Source organism: Physella acuta, unplaced genomic scaffold (assembly GCF_028476545.2).
Source record: "Physella acuta isolate Inbredline_101_S28 unplaced genomic scaffold, ASM2847654v3 ptg000063l, whole genome shotgun sequence".
Lineage (NCBI taxonomy): Eukaryota > Metazoa > Mollusca > Gastropoda > Physidae > Physella > Physella acuta.
The window spans coordinates 1191153-1215400 of record NW_026731583.1 but is presented as its reverse complement, the minus strand read 5'-3'; the positions used below and the strand labels follow the sequence as shown (position 1 = coordinate 1215400).

General features: G+C 33.9%; 1 protein-coding gene across 2 annotated transcripts; it reads right to left on the bottom strand.

Annotated features, from left to right (window-relative positions):
• Nucleotides 1-2207: 2207 nt before the first annotated feature.
• Nucleotides 2208-22361, bottom strand: LOC131950949 (uncharacterized). 2 transcript variants are annotated; one of them, XM_059313171.1, is made up of 12 exons: nt 22307-22361; nt 20081-20191; nt 19830-19892; nt 17838-17858; nt 13522-13539; nt 13264-13284; nt 12220-12234; nt 10699-10713; nt 10035-10049; nt 6608-6631; nt 5196-5228; nt 2208-4888 (listed from the first exon to the last, which is right to left on the bottom strand). In XM_059313171.1, exons 2-12 carry the CDS (start codon nt 20157-20159, stop codon nt 4482-4484), a joined length of 711 nt encoding a protein of 236 aa, XP_059169154.1. In that variant the 5' UTR covers nt 20160-20191; nt 22307-22361; the 3' UTR covers nt 2208-4481. The 2 variants fall into 2 exon arrangements, with proteins under 2 accessions (XP_059169154.1, XP_059169162.1); XM_059313179.1 differs by having other exon boundaries at nt 2208-3773.
• Nucleotides 22362-24248: the final 1887 nt, after the last annotated feature.

Below are 24248 nucleotides of genomic sequence, written 5' to 3'. Positions count from 1 at the left end.
TTTTTAAATCTCGTTAATAATAAATATTTTTTCTATTTTGTTTTGAATTATTAAAACTACTTGTGTTGCATTATTTAATTGCTGACTATATGATTTATCTCGATTTAAAATTGTTATGGATAACATAAGGAAATTGCGCTTAAATTGTCACTATACTTTTTAATAACTCTTTTCCTATTCAATTATGCTTTTTCTTCTTTTTTTTACCTATTAAAAATCCATAAATACAAATTATTAAACTGAAAATATACTTCATTATTTATTATCAAAATTATTTACTTACATTTTTTTACAAAATAATATTAATTCTGATATATGATTTCTTTAATTCACTATTTATTTTTTAAAATTCAATTTTAAATGTTTACATTTCTAAAGAATACAGTTTGGTGCGACATTTTGAGTTTTTCACAATGACAAACATCTGAATAGCACACTCTTTTGTTATTATTTCCATAAACCTATTTTTCATTTTAAATAATTATCTTAGTTCTTCTATTTTTATGTATCTGGCAGTTGGAAAGAAAATGTAATTAAAAACATTTTTTGTTAGATTTTTTTATTTAAACGTTGTATTAAAGGCACATTAGATCAAGACATTAAATTGTATTTAAAAAATGTTTAAAACATCAAAACAACATTATCAATGATTGAGAAAAAATACTTTAAATGTATGGATAGAAGATCTTAAAGACACTTTTTTTCCAGACAAAATATCAATGAGCTATTCACAAATCCTCGGATGAGCCAAAAAAAAGCCCACTCCACAGTTATAACGTCCCTTTAACAGGATTTAAACTGTTTACTTTTAAACTGGCCTACATTCTTTAGTACGCAACACATTGAAATAAAAGCGGTACATGATTTGAAATAGGCTCACGGCACTCGCTCATATTAATAAAATATAAATTGTAATCTGGAAAATGTATACAACTTAGTTAATTGTTTCGAAATATATTTCATAACAGCGTAATCTTCTATATATATATAATTCTCTTCTTCGATACCATAGAAAACACCAGGCTCTAAGCGCGCCTAGCAGCCCCCTCTCTTCCTCTCTAGGCATATCCCTACCACCCCCACCCCCACATGGTCTGGTGAGCTGTGGTTCACGCTAAATGTTTACTCTCGTAGAAAGGTCAAGATTTTTCAGATAGTATACTTTAAGCAGCAGTTCCGCTTGGCCTCACCTGTACATTTTAAGAAAACGGTAAACCGCTTTTAGAAAATATCGGTGTATGTAAATAAATATGTATTTGAGAAACACGAACGATTTGTCTTGTTTCTTATCTACTCCAACTCTTTGCACACATAGACTTACATAATTGCAATCACATTTATTAACACACATATACAGAAAGACATTGGTTAAGATAAATTAAAGTAAGTAAATATGTATACAGCTATTAAACATTATTAACATATACAAACACTAAAGCAGTCCCACCGTGATATACATTCTCAAAAAATGCACGTCAAACATATACACAAACAAACACTTTTACACACAATTACACACATAATTACTTAAGAGACACACGTCATCGAAATTTGTATCTATGGAATTTCCATTTTACAACCTGACAAGGATGTTAGCTCAAGGCTATAAATAGTTGTGACATTAATAAGGATCAAGAGCGCCTGGTATTAACACATATAAAAAGACCTAAATACCCTGTGGGCTTATAAGAGACAAACAACACTGTTTTACATGTGGCAATAGGCTTCAGTACAAGAGCGGTTTTGTGTATATATAAGAAGCCGATTGTAACAATAAGCATAAGTGAAATACAGATAGATATAAACAGACATTATACATGCAAAAACACAAACTACATACTAAACGTTGAAGAAGTTTTTAAAGAATAGCATACGATATACGACTGCTAAAGAAAAAGTCTCGAGTTCAGATCCAGGGGAGTCCCTAAGTCTAACCACTCTGATGTGTTGTGACTCAGGTTAGGGAAATAACAAACAATAGTGTAAATAATTATTATGAAAGTTAATTATATTACTATTTAAATAATGTTTCCTTTCATGGTTATTGTGTGTTTACAAAAATAGGTTGATAAAATGATGTTTGGTTTTAAATAATCTCTACTCTTTAAACATGTTAAATGTACAATGATCATAAAATAATAGCGAGTGTGAGGGGGTGAGGGGTCTTGCACACTAAGGTATACGATACACCAACAAACTCGTAAGGATTAGGTATACCAATCAAGTTTAATCTCATCTATTTCGCTTTTCTCTTCACATCGATCTTCACCTTCTTGCTCCAACCTGTAACTGTCCTACCGAAGTTATAACTACACACCTCCTTTCTTCCGCTCACAACATACCTGCTGTCACTCGACCAGTCGCTTCCCTTGTACCCTGGTTCACTCCGAACAGCAACATAGGGGTCGACCACAAATGACGTAATGCTTATTTGGCCATTTTTTTACCCTCTTTCCCCCTTACGTCACACATGGTCACAAAAAGTCCGACCCTCCCTGTTATGATGTCATCTGTATGGTTGGTACTGATTACGGCAGTAAGAGGTTAAAGAAAAGACATCAACACAATTTCAACACAGAAACTTTAATTTGATAGATGGTGGTCTTGTCTAAACTAGGAAATAACAAGATTTAGTGGCCAGTCCTACCACACTTTATAAAACAAAACACAACTACATGCTTCTAAGGCTAACGTTCAACTGTCCTATCCCTCTCTAGCCCTCACTACTCATCTTGGGTTCTATGCCCTGGCTTAACCTCGAATACAATAGGGTATCCCATTACGTGTTTCCCCAGATTTGCATCCCAGGTCAATTGGGTCAGAGACCGGCGACTGGTACCTCCCCTAGCCTGCACATCTCTAGGTGGGGCAGGGATGTCTTCATGTCGTGTTACGCTGTGGGACGGGAGGGGGGGGGGGGCGGGGGCGTTAACCCACTAGCATCAACACTGAACTCAGTTATAACATCTCCCCTCTCCTTTGACAAGCTGGCAGAGCCAGCGAGGCTTACACTCAACATACATGAACTATCACATGCAACAAACAACTAATACAATAAGTGCAGTAATAACATGGGTAGGAAAGCAACACTCCAACCATCTTAGTACAATAATAATGTATTCTCATGTAGGTACGCTCTAACGTGTTATAGTATAAACAATCAACAGCTAACATAGTTCAATAACAAATGCTATTGAGTTTGCTAAATCTAAAGTAGTTTGTTATGACATTAACACTGCACCCCCCCCCCCCCCCAATATACATTTTATCAAATGTTTTAAATTTTCGTGTTTTCATCCCTTTAAAAATTGATGTATTTACATTTATTGCGGAAGCGTATACATTTTATTTATCTATATTTCCACAATAGTTTTTTAATAGAGAAGGCTTACAAGTAATATATAATACACAATATGGTAATTAGTAAATATATTATGCAAGGTTAATTCTAAGCCTTTATTGAATAAAATAGTGTTATATTTTTGTCTGTTAAAAAATTGTGCATTGCACATCTAAAAATAAAAAGAAATCACAACAAAAGTAAATGGAGAATAATTAATTAGCACATTTTATGTCTTATGTTTTATATTTTTTTCGTAAAAAAATACCTCAGTTTTTGTGTAGGCTACCTGTCAAGATACACGAAAACATAATTGTTGTATTGTATGGTATGAGGTGGTGATTTAAGCTCAGTCCGGTTCATTAAGTGAAACTCCTAATAAAACCTGCACTCAAGCATGATGTACAATTACTTGATAAAATTGACGAATAACCTATTTTGAGGGAAATATCACATATGTTAGTGAAAGAAAATTATGGGATAAATTATTAGAAAGTGTTTTTTATTTATACATCTATTGATTGCAAATTTCATTTTCAAAAATTAATTCAATTATCTTTGTACTAATATTTTTGAAGCTGCGAGATATTATTTATTTTTATAAATCTTGGGGGGTCATGAAATTAAACTGGAGTACGTCTGAGTATTTATCTTGAAATCCTTCCCCGCTGTAATTGATGCCATTTCTACATCCACTGTGTACGTGAGGTACCAGCAAATTTTCACTAGTGAACACATAAGCCCCGCTACTTCCTGGACATGTAATCATTTCATAAGAGTATTTTGTTGCGTCGTAATACAGATGCAAATGCTTGATATGTTTTTGTTTGTATTTTCCTACGGAGACTTGCTTAGAACAGCCGTGTGGATGTGATACAATAAAAGACACGCCTTCTTCAAACTTGTGTGGACAATACAGGTAACTGTTATACATTTTCTGGACTTTCTCGTACAATTTCATGTCATGTGAGGCACAAGAAAATCTGCAGGTGTCTCCCTTGATGCTCATGTCCCACATTCTCCAGCCATCTAACGTCACAACTGGACTGTCCGCCTGGTCAAAGAACAGCCTGCATGTGGCACTCTCAGCCTCGCTGTCGTCAAACACCACGTGGGTGGCTGTCATCACACCCACACTCCATCAGGTGGTTTGTGGAGTGTCTGATTTCTTACACCCCTTACATTGACATGTTTCTTCGTCTTCTTTTTTGTATTTTGAGACCCCAACTATAATTCCTGTCCCTGTTCTCAAATAACTTGTCCCTCTTAGATTAAAACACGGATATTCTTGAACTGATCCTTCGACATGCTTAGGTCTTGCTGTGCTTGTGTGGGTTACAACTATCCTTACTGTAAGATCAGCGGCTATCTTAATGATGTTGTACAACTCCTCTACCTTACTTGTTATCTTTATGTGTCGAACATTAAAATCGTGGATTGGAATAAATCCCTTGTGATCTTGATTTTTTTGACATGTTTTAAAATGTGTAAATAAATTTGCTTCAGTTTCAAAAGGGAGACACTCTTGAACTTCGTGGTGAAGGGAATCTTCAGGAAAATAACATTCGATAATGAAGTTTACTAAATTTAGAGGAGTTTACCATTTTAAAAAATAATGGATATATATTTTTACCAAGAACATATTCGGTTGCTAAAATGTGTACTGATCAGTACATCCATTTTGTAGCTCAGTAGCGAATTATAGAATATTACAAAATAATATATAAAGAAGGTTTATTTTGATTCATTGTTAAAACATCTAAATGAAACCTCTCATGGCCAATATCGAAATGGGTTAATATAATGCTACAAAAATTATAAACCTTTTTTTTTATAAAAGTATGTTAATATTTACCTAATATTGAATGCCAAAGTGTACTGTCCTCATCTGGAAAACGAGTATTTACAAATTATAAACCATTTGCATTGTCCATATGCTGAGTTTAGAAAGTTATTTTTTTTAAAGTTCCATATTTTCTAGAAGTCAATGGAAATATACTAGACAGTTTATGTCTTGCATATTCATAAGACAAATATATGGAGTTACATTTTTTAAAAATCTTTGACCTTGGCATTTAATATCGTAACTTATCCGCGGATAGTTTACATTTTAATCATCGGTGGCCTTGTATCTTTAATGCGAAAAACAATGAACATTCTGTAGTTGTATGCTCTCTCTCTCTCTCTCTCTCTCTCTCTCTCTCTCTCTCTCTATCTATCTATCTATCTCTCTCTCTCTCTCTCCAATATTGTCAACAAGTGAACAACTTTGCTTTTCTCTCACACTTTTCTTCCCAGCCGCTATATTCGTGCGTTTGCATTTGGGTGTAAAAAGGGTACTTGGACGACTTACATGCGTTGTTTTCCTATTGATATGCCTTTCGTTTACCACAAGACAAAAGCAAGATTTCTTGTACATGAATTTTAAGTTATATTAACCGTGCTTGAAGTATTTATTAAAATGAATCTTAATAATTATTTTAGTTAAACGTACCGTGTTGGAAAAGAAAATTATGTGTCTACATAAAACATAAGATTTGAGTTGGCATCAGTGTATCTTGCAGACTTTTTTCTCCGGGGGGGGGGGGGCACTTAAAATTTTCGGGGAGGCGGTAGACTTTCTTCCGGGGGGGGGGGGGGCGTACACTGTTAAAAGGTATATATTTTCTATATAAATTTCATTTCGTTCGGGGGGGGGGGGGAGTGTGGTGGACTTTCTTTGTGGGGGGGGGCCTCCAACCCTTCAATGAAATGCTTGGAAGAAACTCTGTTTGGCATATTAACAATAACGGCATTATATGAAAAGATTCCTCTTTAGACTTAATGATCCAAACTGGCAGATGAAGGGATAGTGTAGTATAACATAGATTGTATTACTTCTACATTAAAACCAAGCTAATACAAGAGCTACTTAAAAATGGTGTAAGATATTTTAGCATAGATTGAAACAGTGACGCAGCGAGGGAGGGGTGGGGGGGGGGGTTACATATGTTCCCGGGCGCCGACTCTTGGGGGCACCAAAATGGGTTGATGAAAGCTCATTTTAGCTGCAGTTTTGCATTATAAATTTTTTTAAAAGTAAGGGGGGGGGGGGGAGCGCCAAAATGAAAGTTTGTCCTCGGGCACAGGAAAGGGTCGCTACGCCTCTGGATTGAAACATTGTTATATAGTGCTATTGGACATTAATACTTCGGAAAAGCCTTGCTGGTTATTTAGATATGTGTACAGAACAAATGATATTATAATTTATAAAAGTTAAATACTTACTCGATTTTTCCAGAGTGGATACATCTAAAACAAACCGAGAAGTGAAGAATTTATAGAATGTTATGATAATTACAATTTCTAAGGGAACAAGTGGAAAGCTAGATACGATCAAGGAAGACTTTTTAACAAACGTATTTTAAAATACTAGTTCTAAAAATTTGTTTAGTGTATAAAACCATGGATGAAACTATTTAAAAATTCGTAGTTGAGAAAGACCTGTGTCCAGTTTATTAAGGACTAAATTTAAAAATTCAGTGTATTGAACACTAATCTAAATTAACGCACAAGCAGTCGTAAAAAATATTTTTCTTTGTTCTAAAAATTGTTTTTGAGCTTTATTTCTTCTATTTAACGCTTCCTTAACATATACGGGACATAAAGGATGTATTGTAATCGTGCAAATTACTTTTATAAAACTGTTTTACATAATTTGGGAACGGGAAAATTTAGTTTTGCAAATTTGTCTGTATGTCTGTGATGTATGAAAACACGATAACTTGAGCAACGTTTCTTATATAATTATAATATAAAAAATATAGACATGTATTAACTATTGTCCGATTTCCAGTAATAGCAAGAGGTACACATTTTACTTCCGTTTTATCAAAAGCCAGTACATAGAGCGTCGTTTAAGTTTGTTCTGTTAAAGTTTGAGTGACTTTAGAAGACCGAAAACAATAATTTGCGTTGTTTCTTGATAAAATATCACTTCTACTAGACCGATTTATTTGAACATTTTCACGTACGTAAAGACAGAAAAAACAATGAATTCTGAAATTAAGTGTGATTTCTTTAGATTTTTTATTAATATTTTAAAAACTTAAATTCATTTATAAACTACTAATATTTCACTTAATTATGCATGGCTTGTTTACGACCATTTTATTTTTCTATTCGATTTTATTATGATTTTTAAAAAGGTATTCAGAAAATAATTTAAAAAAAATTCTTTTATACGCTTACAAGATATTACAATCGTCCTAATTGTTGTATTAGACAAATGCCTAAAAGATTAGGGGAGATCACTCCCGCTTTATTTTCCAGTACTTTAAAATTGTGCATGATTAAAAACTCTTGTGACCCAAATGAACATGAATAAATGCGTGTATAATAGCGCGACAAATAGAACATTCTGCCACATGGATCTAGAGCTGGATTGGCAGTTTGCTTACCCTAATAACCCTCAGAGCTATAGTAGCGGTAGTGTAAACTTCTGGCAGGTTCAACCAAGCAGGGACGGTCTGCGCATGTTAGGGGGCAGACAAAATGTAGCACCCCTGTCCTCCAGGTAGGTGGTTGAGCATAAGGTCAGCAGTCTTATATCGTAATAAAATAACTCGCTACAGAAAAGAATGGATCTCGTCAAGAAGAATTGTTTAAGCCAATTTTAAAAGCAAATATGTATTGAAAACTACCAGGTCGACCACCATTATTTCCACTAGGTCCACCAGCACTATTAAAGCTTGGAATGTCCACACAATGTATGACCCTTGAAAAGCAACACAAGTAGAGCCATAAAAATGAGGCGCTATGAAATAGCTATCCTGGGTATAACCGAGTCAAGGTGGACTGGCTCAGGACAAAAAAAAGATTTGTAACAAGAGAGCTACTGCTTTTTTCAGGCCACGAGGACAAAAATGCGCCACATACTCAAGGAATCGCATTCATGCTGTCAAAGCAAGCACAAAAGGCTCTCAATGAATACGAAGAGCAAAGTCAACGGATCATAACATCCACCTTGAATATGAAGAATGAACATGGACATAATATCGGCTTATACCCATACCAATGAGAGCAAAGAAAACGACAAATATGAATTCTATATTCTAATGACCATTATCCAGACTTGCAGCAGATTAAACATTCTTATACTCATTGGCGACTTCCATGCTAATATCGGCAGCGACAACAGAGGATATGAAGAATGTATCAAGTGGCAAGGTTTAGGTGAAATGAACGAAAATGGAAAATGATTTGCTGACTTGTGTGCCCGCAGAAATTGAACAATACGTAAAATAAATACTTTAAGGAATTAAAGATCCTTTTATTCGTGTTGACATAAAATGCAGATCTAGTTAGTAAATATTCTACATTCTCTAGATGGCCATTGGTCATTAGAGAAAAATTGAAACTATATACAGTGGACACTGTGGAGCCAGCTGGATGACCTGGACTTTGCTGACGACCTGGCTCTTCTTTCTCACACACAACAGCAAATGCAGGATAAAACCGACAGGGTTGCTAATTTTTCTACATGACTGGGCCTGAACATCCACAGAAGGAAAATTAACTTTCTATATCCTACATCATTGGCAGACGAGGCCGTAAAAATCGTGATTCACATAATTTAGAAGTATTCTTTATAAGCAGGGCGGGACAGAAACAGATATAAAAATATATGCGGGCAAGGCAAGAGCAGTCTTCAACCAACTAAAAGAGAATTGGGGTTCTGGAGATTTAACGCTTGGAATAAAAATCTGGGTCCTCGACAGCAGTTAAACCGATGGGTATGAGACATGGAAAAAAACTACCACAAATAAGAAGAAAATACAATAATTAATAAACTCATCCCTCAGAAAGATACTTCGACTACTCTGGCCTAAATCTATTAGAAATGATGTACAGTCAAACAAAACTGCCAGATGATGAAGACATTCTCCAAAAAAAAATGGAAATGGATTGGCCACACACTCAGGAAGCCTGTATCCAGCATAACGAGACAGGCGCTCACCTGGAATCCACAGTACAAAATAAAAAGTGGTAGACGAAGAAAGACCCGGAGACGTGGCCTGGAAGAAAATATCAAGAAAATTGGTTACACCCCGGACAATTGGAGAGAGTAGCCATGGACAGAGACGCCTGGAAAGCTCTTGTCAGCGGACTTTGTCCGAGGAGGGTTAACAAGCAAACCTAACCCAACCATAAAAGCGTAATTTATACAGAAGACTTTAATTGTTAATATATCATAATTTTATTAGGTATCCTATTAAGTAAAATTTGATGTCATATTGCATTGTCGTCGAACTTGACCCACGTGCCAAGCTTAAAACGGCTAGATTAGTTAGAATTGATCGAAATATTTCTTCGCAGTTTTGATCTATGATGACATATATCTAGACAGACAGACGGACAGACAGAGGAAACAAGTCAAACAAAAGCTTATAAAAATAAAAACTCTAACTGATAATTAACTAGTTCTAAACCGAATAGCAAATAATCACATATAATAATAAGACGAACGAAATAGAAATGTGAATTTATTGCGTTGGGTTTCAATTTTTTTCAATTTTTTAAAAATGTGTAAAATATTTATGTTGGTACTGATAACTAGAGCTTCCCAAAACAGATTTAAAATCAGAATTTTGTTTATTAATTAAAAACGAAAAACCATTAAAGTAGATTTCTTTAAAAATACAAAAATACTTACATCGACGCAAAGAATCTGCAATAACAGGTAAGAATAGGTAAAATATTAGGAGTGAAATTGGGAATATATATAAAGATATATATATATATATATATATATATATATATATATATATATATATATATATATATATAAGTAAGACAAAACATCGTGATGTAGCAAAAATGGTCATGAAGTTGAACTTTGACTATTTCATTTACAAATACAAGCAAAATTGTACATTTTAATTATATATAGGCTAGTCGTATACATATTTCTCGATAGACTAAGTCATTTTACAAATATATTTTTAAATGTATAATAATAATCGTCATTATACAGAAAAAACTCATACTACACGAAAAGTGGTCTATGAAACTTTTTTTTAATAAATGGTGTTAGGCTAAAGTGATATACAAAATCATCGATTATTTGTTCAAACATACAATTGGTCAATTCAGTGAGTAGTTATTAAAAAAAATATAACTGGAACTTATTTGAATATTAAAAACATGTTTTAAGTTCAGATTATAAGTGTTTAATTTCATAAATTAACTTAGAACTACTCTTTTCCTTTCGTTGCATTAATACTTTCAGAAAAGAAATTTAGTGTTTTTGTATTTTAGACATCATAAATCAGTTTAAAAAACACAAACTTCAATTTCAATCAGTAGGTACTACTCACCAATATATGACCATCCTGAAAATTAAAAAAATAATTTAAAAAATTTAAAAAAGATATACTACGATCTGCACAAAAGAGCTAGCACATATCAGCATAAAACAAACAGTTCAAACAATACAAAATAATATTCCTAAAAATATATATATTGAAATAGACTACTCATATATGTAAGTAAATTTATCTAGGATACAAACACAAACATAATTATATATATATATATATATATATATATATATATATATATATATATATATATATATATATATATATATATATATATATATATATATATATATACATATACATTTACATATATATATATATATATATATATATATATATATATATATATATATATATATATATATATATATATATATATATATATAGATTCATTGATGCGCTTGACCAGTCATATTATAGTACAGTTTATTAAAATAATTCACTATAGGTTGCAACTAACCACGTGTGCTAGGCAGCCATCTTGTTTCTAGATAAACAAAACAATTGCCTGTCTTTGTTTGTTTACTTTATTTGCACATATTCTTCTATTTGTTGTTTTGATGTTATACAACAACATTAAGTTTATTAATTGAAACTTTGCCTAAAAAGTGTGGACGGGCGTGTCTAGCCTCAAGCGTTGAACCTAGTGTTGTGTAGTAGGCTATTATCATAATGCAATAAACTTGTGTAAGCTACAATTTAAGTAGGGAAAGACATTGTTTTGAAGTGAGAAGACCGGCAAACAAACAAAACTTGTTCGGGTTTGATGATAGGTTTTCTGAGAATGTATACTGCTATACAAATAAACATATTTTAAATTTTATAATCTTGCTTCTTCTTCTTCGTTTAAATTTTTATTGTTGGAAAGGATCCCTTCCAATACTATTAAGTAAACGTGCCAACTGGTTATATGCCATTGAGGCCATTGACTCCGATTTCAGCCTGCTTTTTTTTGGATTTGCTTCCATAGCTTTTGTCCAACCAAGAACAAACTACAAGGCAGCAGTTGTTGGATTTTGGAGTTGTCTCTCCTAGATGAGTTGCTGTCCCCAGCTAACGAGCCTCCACTGCTCGAGGGTTCGAACTCGAGACTTTTCGGTTTAGCAAACATGAGCTTTACCGACCACGCCAACCCCAATTTTATAAAAGAAAGCATTGGAATAACATCTTTATACATAAATATCCATGCTACAATGATAGCGTTCTGGGTTTGTTTTTATTAAACTATGTTAGACCCCTGTGATATACATAATTATTGTTTCTTTATTCAATTTTACAATTGATTAATCCAAAGCGTAGTTTTCAAGTAAACATTGCTGGAATTTATATTTTAATAAGCAAAATATGTTTTAAGTTCAAATTTTAAGTCTGTATTTGCAATACTTAACCTTTAACTACTCGTTTTTTAAAAGAGGCTTGATTGGAATATATATTTGTTTTAGAAACGAATTTTTGCTTCCTCTATTTTGGACATAAAAAACATAAATGGTTTAATTTTAAACATTAGCTACCACTCACCTGGATACTGCCATGCTGAAATAAAAAAAAAAATATCAGCATAAAACAAATGCAAAATAGTGGAGTGATGTGCACAAACATTTTTATAAAAACTATTTTAATAGTATTAATCACTAAAGAGTAGAAATTAAATGATGTTTTTTAAACATATAATAATGCACCACTATTTAGGTTAATTTAATGAAAGGCGATTCTTACATTTGTGTAAAGATAATAGAAAATTTAGTGATCCGTGCTTTAAATTTTTAAATACAATAGAAGTAGGCTAAAATTAATTGCGCGGCTAATAACCACAAACAATGTGCATACAATAGCGCGGGAAATAGAACTAAAAATTGGAAATTTTAATTAAAGTATACAATAATAATTAAGCATCCAATTAAATCAAATTTGATTTCGGATTTTATTGTCTTTGTGTATTGACCCACTTGCGAATAATGAAGCTGTCTGTTTGAAATGGTCGCAATTTCTCTCGCGAGATTTGATCCATGACAAATCATTAACTATGAGGAAGCAAAATTTAGCTCGGCATCGGCATTTCGCTATGATGACAGGCATGCAGACAGACAGACATAGGTAGCAAGTTAAATAAAAGCTTGGAAAAAGTACTAGATCGAAACTCGCGTAAATAAGGCAAATCCATGCAACACTGAATGATAGTTTGTAATTACAGTAACCCTTATCCCACAGTCACTTTTGTTTCTAGCCTGTGGGTCGACACAATGTCAACCTCTGGCTGTGCATTTCAGTATGGGTTGAAAAAATTGTAATATTTTATTTAAGCTAATATTGCTTTTGTAAAATTTGAGTTTTGTCTTAAAAAAATGTAGGCACATATTATTTCAGCATTTCCATTTTATTGTTGAACGTTATTCTTTGACTAATTACCATATTTGATTTTTGCTAAGTATACGTCTTTGATTATTTTACAGTGGATGTGGATTATAACATTTTTATATTTTTAATGCACACGCCAAGTTGTTGTTTTTCTTTTAGGTAAGTGCAGTAGCACAATGTAAGCTGAAAACGATTGCTTCTACTTACAATTATAACCGCTCATTTGGACTGAAAAATATAACATAAATAATATAACTAAAATATAACGTTATATAAAGTGAAAGAACGTAATATAACGTAACGTGTTTCTAAATATAAACTTTTGTAAAATTTGAGTTTTGTCTTAAAATAATGTACTAAAAATAGATAAGTAAAATAATGGAATATAACTTAATATGGAGTTACCGTAAACTGACAGTTTTTAATTATAATTTTTTTTAAAGTTTAGTAATAGCGCCTACTTACAAATACTTTCAGGGCGAGCTGAAATGAAAATGTATTTAAAAATAATTTCGTTTTGTAAACAATGGAAACTTAGTAATGCATTAGAACACATAGACCTCTTCAATCAACAACTACCATTTTTAATAGACCTTCATTTAAAAAATATTTTTAAACGAAGGATTTGCAGACCATTGAATATATTTTTCGTCAGCAAATAAAAGTAACTTAGCTTAGCTTAGAATTGCATTAATAAGCACACCACTAAACATTATCCCAAATTACATTGTAGCCGAGAAATGATATGTTTATTTTGTCTAATTTTTCTACAACCGACACCTTACCCTTACCTTTGCCTTAACCCTTACGCTTATCCTTGCCCTTACCCTGACCAACATGAATACCAATAACACATCATTATTACCCTAAATAATAGGTAATGATCATAGGGATGATGTCCTCCAATTTTTTAGTCAATGTGAGGACCTGTGATTGACGAGGTGTAATTGAGATAGGGTGAAAGGCGTTGAGAAAGGACGAGGTGTTATAGACAGAGTTCAAGTCTGTAGAACGTTCGTTGATCCACCCAGCTCCGATTGGTACATAACTTGAGTTATGGAAAGCAAAAACGGCTGGGCATAAAGTTGAACGCACAATCTCTTCGTATGCTGAGGTCCTTGAAAAAGATGAACTCTACTTCGTCGGTCCCACGTGCCTTGGGTACAAACGGGATAAGATGATGAAAAAACTGGAGGGAACTAATGTCATGCTCCCATTTTAACATAATGAAACCCTTATTTACGCTACATAACATCACCATAGGCCAATTAGCCTCTATATTATTTTTAGGGCTGGAAAAAACCACGACCACAAAAACACATGTGTTATTTTGATTAAAAATATTTTAAAAAATTCATTTATCTTTTGTACTAAACAATATGTTTGACTATTAAATAGCAATGTTAAAATTAGCTTTGCAATATATATATATATATATATATATATATATATATATATATATATATATATATATATATATATATATATATATATATATATATATATATATATATATATATATATATATATGTATATATATATATATATATATATATATATATATATATATATATATATATATATATATAAAGCAATGTATGTTTGTGTGTGTGTCCCTTATGCATTACTACACCTCTCATCACATCGCCGTGAAAATCTGGGAAGTTGTTGAGAATATTCCTGGGGAGGTTTCTGAGAAAAAAAATATTTCAAATTCGCAGGGGTGGCGCCCCGACAGGGCGCGATTTGTTTTTTTCTATATACGGTATATAAAAATAAAAGTCGATTTTGGTTTGGCATCGTTCATCCGATAACCATGAGACTTTGGGGAGTTCATTATACCACTCTAGGGAAGGGTTCTATAAAAAATAATTTTTAATTTCGCAAGGGCGGCGCCACGGGAGGCTGCAATTTTTCTCTATATACGGTTTATAAAAATAAAAATCTATTTCGGTTTGACATCGTTCATCCGTGTACCATGAAACTTTGGGGAGATGATTAGATCACTCAATGGTAGGGTTCTGCGAAAAAATATTGTTTAATATTGCAAGGGCAGAGCCCCCAGGGGGTGAGCGATTTTTTTCTCTATACCCGGTATATAAAAAATAAAACTCAGATGCGGTTCATCCGAGTGCCATGAAACTTTAGGAAGTAGAATATTTCTGCGAAAAAGAAAACTAAGTTTCTTATGGGCGGCGCCATATAGGGTACAACTTTCGTCTGTTTGGCGCCCAGAGTTTTAGAGCGACTATGTTGGCACTTGGCATCAGTTAATCGAGCGTCCTGCATAGCGAGTAAAGGGTACTACTATATTCAGCGGTAAAACTACAACAGTCTTCTAAAAATAACTTTGTAACGCGAGGAAATACCTCTGTACAGTTTCGTCACCTTGCCAAAGATGAAATAATAACTTTTTTAATATGAGGAGCCTACTGTAGAGTTTCGTCACTTTGCGAATGATGCAATAAGCATCTACTATTAGACAATCCAGTCAGAAATTGAGATAGTGTAATCGGGGCGTGGGGGCCCTGAGAGCGCCACTGTACGTCTCTGACATATGGGTGGTCACCGAAGTGTGTTCTAACATTATTTCGGTGAGTGATTAATGTACACTCAATGTTAACATGCGGTAGTGTAGGTAAACCCGTGTCCCGATATTTATGATCCAAGTGCAGGCATTGTTTACATTTAAATAACTCACTTTTAGAATAGACGGTCACGCGTCTAAGAACATATGATTGGTAACGCGTTGGTGAAATCCTTCTAATATATTTCGTCAAACTTTCTTCTATCCCCGCGGCAAAGCGCGGGGGACGGGTACGCTAGTATATATATAAAGCAATGTATGTATGTTTGTTTGTTTGTTTATTTGTTTGTTTGTTTGTCTTTTATGCATTACTAAACCTCTCATCACATCGCCATGAAACTTTGGGAAGTTGTTGAGAATGTTCCTGGGGAGGTTTCTGCGAAAAAAATTCAAATTCGCAGGGGTGGCGCCCCGATAGGGCGCGATTTGTTTTTTCTCTTTATACGGTATATAAAATATAAATCGATTGAGGTTTCTCACCCTTCCTCCGATCGCCATCAAACTTTGGAGAGTTCATTACAACACTCCATGGAAGGGTTCTGTAAAATAATCATTTTTAATTTCGCACGAGCGGCGCCATGGAAGGTGCAATTTTTCTCTATATACGGTAGCCTATATAAAAATAAAAGACGATTTTGGTTTGACATCGTTCATCCGATAGGCATTAGACTTTGGGGAGTTGATTAAAATACTACCTGAAAGGGTTCTGTAAAAAATCATTTTTAATTTTGCAAGGGCGGCGCCACGGAAGGGTTCGATTTTTCTCTACATGTTGTATATAAAAATAGTAAAAGTGAATTGCAGTGACACTGTTCACACGATCGCCAAGAAACTTTGGAAATCTGCATCATTGTTAACAGCATGTTATTTGGCATGATGGGCCTGTTAGTTTTAAGGAGCCAGGGGCCGTACACGGTAGTGTAATCGGTGTGGGGGGGGGGGGCTCCTGAGAGCGCCACTCTACGTCCCTGACTCATGGGCGGTCACAGTAGTGTGTTCTACCTCATTATTTCGGTGAGTTATTAATGTACACTCTAGGTTTTCATGCGGTAGTGTATTTATGATCCAAGTGCAGGCATTGTTAACGTTTAAATAACTCACTATTAGAAAACAAGTTCACGCGTCTATCAATGTAGAATCGGTAACGCATGGATAAAACCCTTCTTATATATTTCGTCGGACGTTTTTTTTTTTCTATTTCCGCGACAACGCGCGTGGATCGGTACGCTAGTGTATATATATATATATATATATATATATATATATATATATATATATATATATATATATATATATATATATATATATATATATGTAACCGAGTCTAGTTGCATCTTCTGCTCGACAACGCCAAATGTAACCTTCCCGAGTCTATCCCACTGCTAGACAACGCCAAATGTAACGAGTCTATTTGCTTGTAGTGCCAAATGTTAACGAGTGTATTTACTCATTCTACACAACATCGACCACAATATAGATACTCGACTGACCCCCAACCGTCCTCACTAGTCTTCACATAACCGAATGCACATGTCTATCGTCCCTATTAACACAATACGTCTAACCCGTTCAGTAACCAACTGAGTTCTCTACTGTCCACCGTCCTTTGATACTCTCATACTGACACTGATCCCACGTTCTCCGCTGTCGCCTTCCTATATATCCCTTCGTATTCGTAATCGTATTCGTACTCGTATTCGTACTCGTATTCGTACTCGTATTCGTACTCGTATTCTAATCGTTGCATCAGAATATTAATTGCGCAGCTTCTGTCATACAATCCGATTAATAAACCATCTGCACTGTTACGTCAGCCTGTGAACTGCGCAGCGGCTTTGTCGTATCGCTTCCCAAACTACGCCTTGGCTTTCTGATCGTTATCAGACCAACATCTGCACTATTGCATCAGACTGTAATACGTTGTTAACCATAGTATGGTAACTACCCTAGTTACATATATATATATATATATATATATATATATATATATATATATATATATATATATATATATGTATATATATATTATAATATCTTTCTTCTGATCGTCATGAAACTTTGGGAAGTTATCAAGGGTTTATTTTACATTTTACAAAAGCTGCTTAGTGCTGGGAAAAAAATAATTTAGTATATAATCATATTGATACCATTCCCAGGTAAAGAAAACTAGTGGAAAATAAATGTTTCTACTTACGTGTTTCTTTTTTTCCTATTACTGAAAATAATGTAAGTAATATAAAATAGTTAACAATTCTTTTTTTAAATAGATCTAGCACTTATCAGAAGAACTGCAAATTCTGTCTGTCTGTCTGTCTGTCTGTCTGTCTGTCTGTCTGTCTGTCTGTCTGTCTGTCTGTCTGTCTGTCTGTCTGTCTGTCTGTCTGTCTGTCTGTCTGTCTGTCTGTCTGTCTGTCTGTCTGTCTGTCTGTCTGTCTGTCTGTCTGTCTGTCTGTCTGTCTGTCTGTCTGTCTGTCTGTCTGTCTGTCTGTCTGTCTGTCTGTCTGTCTGTCTGTCTGTCTGTCTGTCTGTCTGTCTGTCTGTCTGTCTGTCTGTCTGTCTGTCTGTCTGTCTGTCTGTCTGTCTGTCTGTCTGTCTGTCTGTCTGTCTGTCTGTCTGTCTGTCTGTCTGTCTGTCTGTCTGTCTGTCTGTCTGTCTGTCTGTCTGTCTGTCTGTCTGTCTGTCTGTCTGTCTGTCTGTCTGTCTGTCTGTCTGTCTGTCTGTCTGTCTGTCTGTCTGTCTGTCTGTCTGTCTGTCTGTCTGTCTGTCTGTCTGTCTGTCTGTCTGTCTGTCTGTCTGTCTGTCTGTCTGTCTGTCTGTCTGTCTGTCTGTCTGTCTGTCTGTCTGTCTGTCTGTCTGTCTGTCTGTCTGTCTGTCTGTCTGTCTGTCTGTCTGTCTGTCTGTCTGTCTGTCTGTCTGTCTGTCTGTCTGTCTGTCTGTCTGTCTGTCTGTCTGTCTGTCATCATAGACGGAAACTGCTTTGCGAAGTGTCGAGCTCTTTTAATTGAATGATTATTTTCAAACGTCGATCAAGACTAGACGACACAGCAATATGATATCAAATTTGACTTAATTGGATACACAATTAGTTTTGTATTAATTTATTAAAAATTCCTAAATAAAGTAAGGGGAACCTACTATTTACCTCACTATTATACACATATTTTCATGTTTATTCGGTTCGCAATAGTTTTTATTCTTGCAACTCTATTGTATAAAAATGTTACAATACTGAAAATAAATAAACACGTTTTTATAAAAAGTTTTTATGTAATAATGCACTTAAAAGTAGGAAATAAATGAGTTTCTTTAAATATTTATTAACACTATTATTTAAATTACTATAAAGAAAAGCGTGAGTCATTTCTCTTTTTTATTGCACTATTTGACTATTACATACATTCTTCTTTTAAAAACGTATTCATGCATATTTTTCCTATATCCTATATTTTCCCATATATTATACGATTGCATTTAAAGTGCCATCACCGTTATTTTTATATATACGAATATACGAAAAAATTTAAGTGAGACCACATTCCAGTTATTTGAAGCTGTAATGAGAGTTAGTGACTTTAGAAAAAATAATTAATTCCAATTTATTTATTTATTTTTTTTTTTTTTTAAACACAACTTATGCACAGATGTACGAAATAGCTTTTGAAAATTTTACTTTTTAGTTATATTTAATGTCGCATTAGTGTACACCCTAAACCTCTCCTCATACCTCTGCCGTCTTGCTAAATTCACTTTATTTTTTTCCATTACTGACAACATTAAACTTGATTAAATTGTGGCGATTTCACCTAACTAACGCGCAGGTGTGTGACAGATAAACAAAACGCAGGTGTGGGACAGATACACAGAATGGAGCGATTGGCCACATAATCAGCGCGCTTGTCACAGGAAGAAAACGCTTAACTCTCGTTTTTTGCCGTATAGATAAACATTTGTTCCCCTTTAGGGAATAGATTTACAATAATATTTAGGCAGGTGTATACGAAACAAAGATGTTACCAAGGATAATCCAACATTTCAAAAATGTTCTATTGTTGTAATTTGAAAATATGAGTAAATATAGTGCAGAACAGTTTTAATACTACATGTGCATATGTTTGCCAACAATAATTATATGACAACTAAACGTTTGATTCCTAGAGGCATATTCGATAGCTAAAGTAAAACTTACCTTTATTGACCAACCAAACAAATAGACGAATAGCGATCCTAGCCAACGGTTGGAGTAAATATCCTAAAGATGAGAAAAACAAAAACAGTAACCGATTATAATCTTTATTAAAATGAAGTTTTAAAATTATAATTTTGTATTAGAATTATAGTTAAACCATCAGCGTTACGATCGGGCGTCTATGTTTGTCTTGCCCTTCTGTAACCTTAAAGCTTGAGATATTTTTGTAGAAAAAAAAATGTTTACACTACTCGAAGCAAAAGTAACGACATTATCCGATGAAGATGGTTCTTCTTGAGACCTGTCTTTTGCTGATTCTAAAGATTCCATATCGGATTGATATTTTGTACAAGTCTAGACACCTGTTAGGATGATTTTGCCAAAATTAACCGTTGAAAATATAACCATGTTTAAACAAAGCAAAAATACTATATATATATATATATATATATATATATATATATATATATATATATATATACAGCGAGAGAGAGATAGAGAGAGAGATAGGTATAGATATAGTTATAGAAGTATATACAAATGAAATACCTAAGTGGTAACAATACAAGATTAAGTAAGCAGATAACTGACACGGATACAGTTGTATTGAACACTTGTTATCTGTGTATGTTGCTTATTAGTATGTTATCTGTTTGCCTACGTCATTAATTCTACCATGTGGTTTTATCATACACTAGCCGTCCCGGCTAGGCCCTGCACCGGCCTTTGAGAAAAAAAATGTCTGTAAAGGACTGTGTCTTGTGTGTTAATTAAAACTGATTGTAGTTATATGTACGGTTAACTTGAATAACATTTTATAGGGCGTATTTTAAGACATCTACTTCATTCCATAAACCATAACACAGAAGGTAACACCATACAATTTTACAGTAGTTTGGCATATTGTTACTATTTAGAACGTTCGTTTGCTATATTGCAGTGCTTACTATCTTATTTTCATTGGAGAATAGAAATTTTACAAAAAAGCCTAACTCTCTCTGACATTAATTTAAAAAAAAAACATACTTAATCTGATAGTCAGAATTGGCTATAATAAACATTATAAAATACAAAGGCTGAGAAGTTGGTAGTCTTAACAGTTTATAAAAGTTAGTATATTTAATTAATAATGTCGGTGGTCAATACACTGTTATTCTCAAATCAACTCCTAATGGTCATGTGGTAATTTAATAATGATCTTCATAGGCAAATATTATTTATATGAACAAATAAAGATGAACACAAACTAACATTGCAAAACTAACGTTATAATGCTACTCTTTTGTCGATTATAGCAACTCTTGAATTCCCGCTACCAAATTGCATTTTTTTATTATGTTATCAAAATCTGAGTACGCGCAATTTAACATTTCAAAAGATGATGTCTGTAATTTTCTGCATGAGAAGTCGATATTACATTTCGACATTAGTTTCTTTTTTTTCATTGATTTTTGGTACATCTTATAACTTTAGAGAAGTATAAAATAACATAATATTTTGGTCAAGGCCGCAAATAAAGTAGGAGCAAAAAAATATGACTTTTGTACATTAAGAAAAAGACTTTTTTAAATTGTGCATTATAATGTTGAGGCAACTAATTAATATGTAAAATTGTGTATTAGTAAAGATAATTTACACTTTAATTCATACTTAATAAGTTGTATCATTCGTTTTGTACTAGTAATTATTACCTATTCTAGGGCCGAAACTGCTAAGATGCTTACATTTTGATGAAGCGCAAAACTAAATAAGACGAAATCATAATATTTCCATTAAAATTTGCGGTACTTTGTATCCGGGGTACTGAATTGAAAAGATTATTTCTGAAGATTTTCTGTCGATGCGTCACTGGAATTAAATATGGTTAATACCGAAAAGGAAGCATTACTAATAAAATTGTAGCAGTGTCTGTATTGAAATAATAGGCTACATTTCAGACAAAGAAACATTACTCTAAGTCAGTTTAACCCTGACAAGCTAAGTGGAAACTGGTACAACTGACTCCATAATTTTTTTAAAAAAGTCTTCGTTGTAATTAGCAAAAATACATACGAAAATTATTCGATCCATTTATGTATAATAACACAACATTTACTCTTACAACAGGACATTCACTATCTAAGAAAGTTTGAAGCTGTCCAAAGGATTATAAAGATAAAAAAGGTGTTTTTTAGGCACTTATCTATATAGCATAAAATAGTGAATTGCTGGCGAGATAAGGATGTCGTTGTTAAGGTTTCACTTGTAGTTTTATGTTTTATGCGGGATCATTGAAAATTTGGTCGGAAATTATCGAAATAAAGCACTGTCCTACTTCTCCATTGTCCCCATCTCACCATTCTCCCATATACAGGCCTATATATGTATATGTATATGTATATGTATATGTATATATATATATATATATATATATATATATATATATATATATATATATATATATATATATATACAAAGTGTAGTTCCACATCTATTACCTTGATATGTGAGATATCCCTACAGAAAGTAAAGTCCAAGCTGCCAGGCCCTGACTTTATAGCACGGTGTCACAAATCTAGCATGACTTTATAGCAAGGTGTCACAAACCTCGCGAGATCACAAGTCCTGCACGAGCTAGTGATAACTGGGAGAGACGATAACAATGAGATAACATGTCACATGACACTATACACCTCTATGCGCAATTTCCTAGCTATAGACGGGCAGGTTGGGCACCGACCCTAGAGGGTAAAAAATAAATAATACGCTCACTATATGCTTTACTCAATAATACACACAGTTCCAAAAATAGTCTACTGTTTTGTTTTTAGCTGTTTTACATAAGTTATTTGCCATTATGGTAAAGCATTCTTAATGGATTGTTACTGGTAAAAGGCGCCCCAAACTTTCCGAATGGGGAGGGGGTGGGTAGGCGCTTTTTCTTCATTGTAAATAACTATTTTATGCCGTAAAATGTACATTTCGCCCCGGGCGCCAAAAAGGGTCGCTACCCTTCTGCATCGCTGCGGTCATTATATTTTTTTTGTGTTGATCAAGGAGGTTTTTTTCCAAACGCAGTTTAGATTTATTTTAATAAAATGTCACAGGACACACATAGAATGTACTAAATAAACAAATTCGATTGTATGTCAGTAAATCTTTTATTGAAATGAGACAATTATATCTCAGTAACAAGTAAGAGGAAACATTGGTACACATTTCATGAAACTACACACGAATAATTCAATGATATGCCGTGTACACTAGGCTAATTCTATAGTATGTCGTGTAACACAATATTAATTCTATGATACACCGTGTATTACAATATTAATTCCATAGGACACCGTATTACACTTAATGTTATGACACACTGTATTACGTTTTTACTTTATTGCGCACCGTATTACACTTTAATTGGTACACCTCCAAAACGGCCCGGGACAAACGGCCCCGTCAAAACGGCCCCGTTAATTTGACCCCGTCAAATCGCCCCGTCGAAAGGGCCCCGACTTATTGGCTCCCGACAAATGGGCTCCCGACATTTAGGCTCCCGAAAAATGGACTCCCGATATATTGGCTTCCGACAAAATGACTCCCGACATATTGACTAAAGACAAATGAATCGTATTACCACTATTGGCATAAAAGTAACCATTTTGTCCTATATCCACTACCACTATAAACTCTTTTTAAATGCCCGAATGAAATTGTTTTTCATGAACCAACATTAATTCACAAACAAATCTAGTCCTTAACAGCGAAATTCCACCAATTCTAAAATTGTGATAATGTTTAATTTACAACAGAAAAGATCTGTTGCTTAAAAGCGAGCAAAGAAAAGTAAATGTATGATATAAATGATGTTTACATGATAACAACATTTTGTTTTGATAACCTACAAGCATACTGGAGGTAGGAAGGTACAACGTGGACCCTTTTCCCCAAACACTGAGTTGGAACAGCCTATAACCGACTCAATTATGGAAGTCATAGAGAGATGACCCTTAAATTAAAACATACTATTTCGTATAGTAGATAAACTATTATAAAAATAAGGCCAGCCGAACAAAAGATGCATACGTTGTATTACTAAAGAGTGTTGGATAAGCTAACTCTAAAGAATATTGATGGCAGGTGTCATATTCAATGAGGCCGTTTTGCCGGGGACTTATTCTCTACAGAAACCGTATTGTCAGTGGTCCTTTTGTCGAGAGTCAAATTGACAAAAGCCTATTTGTCGTGAACCAAAATGACAGGAGCCTGTGTGTCGGGAGTCGTAATGACAGGGGCTGTTTTGTTGAGAAACTAAATGGCGGGAGCCTATATGTCAGGAGCCTTATTCACTGGAGCCCTTTTGTCGGCAGCCTATATAACGGGGTCCATCAGGCAAACAATATAATACAGGAAAATCGTGTTCATAATGCTTACGATTGCATC